Consider the following 2,449-nt stretch of genomic DNA (forward strand, 5'->3'; position numbering starts at 1 on the left):
GACTACAGGTGCCCGCCACCTCGCCCGGCTAGTTTTTTGTATTTTTCGGTAGAGACGGGGTTTCACCGTGTTAGCCAGCATGGTCTCGATCTCCTGACCTCGTGATCCGCCCGCCTTGGCCTCCCAAAGTGCTGGGATTACAGGCTTGAGCCACCGCGCCCGGCCTAGCTGTTCCATCTTTAAGGGACTTACCATGTGGCTACTACGGTGGGAAACACAGGATTGGATGGCAGCTGGTTGCCCCCTCTGGGGAGGCTGACATGTGGAAGGACATTCTCCACTGTATCTGGGGCATGCATATAATGGTCTAGCATGTGGATGCCTGCACTGCACCTACACCACCTGGAAATCAGCAGGTGGACTAGCTAACCCACATTCATCTCCTAGAGGAAGTTCTGTTTCTAACTTCCAAAAAGGTGTTGGAAACAGAAGATGTGGTCCACTGGCTACCAAAAAAAAAAGGACATTGAGAACAAGGTACCCTTTGGGCCTAAGGATGAGTACTTGCTTGTGGGGAGACCGGACCTGGCTTTTCCTTAGCAGTTGAGAGATGTCAGACCTGCTGGTTGGTTGACCCTGTCAATGCTGCTGGTGTGTGCTACCTGATCAGAGATGGTGAGCATTAACCAATTTATACCTGAGGTTGTGCTGCTGGTGTGTGCTGCCTGATCAGAGATGGTGAGCGTTAACCCATTTGCGTCTGAGGTTGCAGTTTTTTAAATTTGAAAAATCGGACTTTGGTGATGACCTTGAGTCGCAATAGGATGTAAATAATTCCCACATGCTTAGCATTCCAATAATGGAACACTAGGCATAAATGGGGTTAATGCTTTCTTGAATAATTTGTGTTACAAGAGTCTCCAAAAGTTCCAGTTTCACCCTCCCCCAATACCTATTTCTCCCTGTCTTTACCTGTTGCAGATCAGTCCTTGGTCCAGCCCCCAGAAAGGCAGGTAACCCCAGGGCATCTTGTGCATGTCAGGGTTAGTGGGGGGCCCAGTGTGTGTACTGTAGACACCCATTTCTTTGTTTTGTGGTGGAGCAGTTCATCAGGAATCCTGCCGTTTGCACATGATCAGCTAAGTGAAAGGTCCATCCCCAGCCACCGTTATGCTCATTCCTCTGACCCCCCCACTCTCCTCTATATTGCTTTTGTAGTAATTTATGTGTGGACCAACTCCCTTGCAGGGTAATTTTGGACTGTCAACATAAAGCAGCACAGCCTTGATAATGGGTGATCAGAAGCTCAGTGTTCCTCTCTCCATACTGAGGCTTACAATAGACTCCTGGGTCTTCATGAACCCATAGTGTTCCCCATGGGTTCTGTGTTCCATGACCAGTGGTTTTCAGATGCTCAGTGTTCTTCCTGGTTATTGGGAACCCACACCCAGCTGGCCTCTATGGCCATCTGACAGCACTTCAGATGTATGGCTGATGGGAGGTGCCTGACTTCTTGTTTGTCCTCTGATGCCCATGTATTTGTTACCCTTGCCTGACAGTTCCTCTGCCTCCCAGCATATGGCCAGAGGCGCGCCTTTAGCACCTCGGACAGAGCCCCCATTCATCCTGGGGCGGGTGGCCAGCTTTTTGTGGGAGCATGGTGGGCAACTGAGAAGTCTTCCACAGTGGGATAGAGAGTCCTGGGATGTAGGAACCAGCCCTACAGGGTCTGTGGGTTTTTCTCCCCGTGTGTGGAGATAAGCGATCATAGGAATAAAGTCATAAAACAGATAAAAGAAAAAACGGCTGGGCCCGGGGGACCACTACCACCAAGACGCGGTGACCGGTAGTGGCCCCAAGTGCCGGGCTGCACTGTTGTTTATTGGATACAAGACAAGGGGGCAGGATAAGGAGTGTGAGCCATCTCCAATGATAGGTAAGGTCACGTGGGTCACATGTCCACTGGACAGGGGGCCCTTCCCTGTTTGGTAGCCGAGGCAGGGGGAGAGAGAGAGGAGACAGCTTATGCCATTATTTTTGCATTTCAGAGACTTTCAGTACTTTCACTAATTCTGCTACTGCTATCTAGAAGGCAGAGCCAGGTGTACAGGATGGAACATGAAAGTGCACCAGGAGCCTGACTGCTGAAGCACAGCATCCCACAAGGAGACAGGCCTCCAGATAAATCTTCCACAAGAGGTGGTGGAGCAGAGTCTTCTGTGACTCCCTTTCCCAGTCTGCTAAGTAGGGGGTGCTTTTCCTAGGCACTGACGCTACCACTAGACCAAGGTCCACTAGGTAACGGGCATCTTCCCAGGTGCTGGCATTACCACTAGACTAAGGAGCCCTCTAGTGGCCCTGTCCAGGCATAACAGAAGGCTCACACTCATCTTCTGGTCACTTCTCAGCATGTCCCTTCAGCTCCTGTCTCTGTATGGCCTTGTTTCTCCTAAGTTATAATTGTAGAGCGAAGATTATTATAACATTGGAATAAAGAGTAATTGCTACA

The 2,449-nt window shown here is 50.2% G+C and overlaps 1 protein-coding gene across 1 annotated transcript in view; it reads left to right on the forward strand.

Annotated features, from left to right (window-relative positions):
• The window catches only part of LOC105535901, a 26,247-nt gene that overhangs the window by 15,545 nt on the left and 8,253 nt on the right, over window positions 1-2,449 (forward strand). Inside the window, exon 4 of the mRNA XM_011975156.1 lies at window positions 922-953. Coding sequence (XP_011830546.1) covers window positions 922-953 — 32 coding nt within the window. The remainder of the gene's footprint in view (window positions 1-921; window positions 954-2,449) is intronic.

Source organism: Mandrillus leucophaeus, unplaced genomic scaffold (assembly GCF_000951045.1).
Source record: "Mandrillus leucophaeus isolate KB7577 unplaced genomic scaffold, Mleu.le_1.0 Scaffold151, whole genome shotgun sequence".
In the NCBI taxonomy this organism is placed as follows: domain Eukaryota; kingdom Metazoa; phylum Chordata; class Mammalia; order Primates; family Cercopithecidae; genus Mandrillus; species Mandrillus leucophaeus.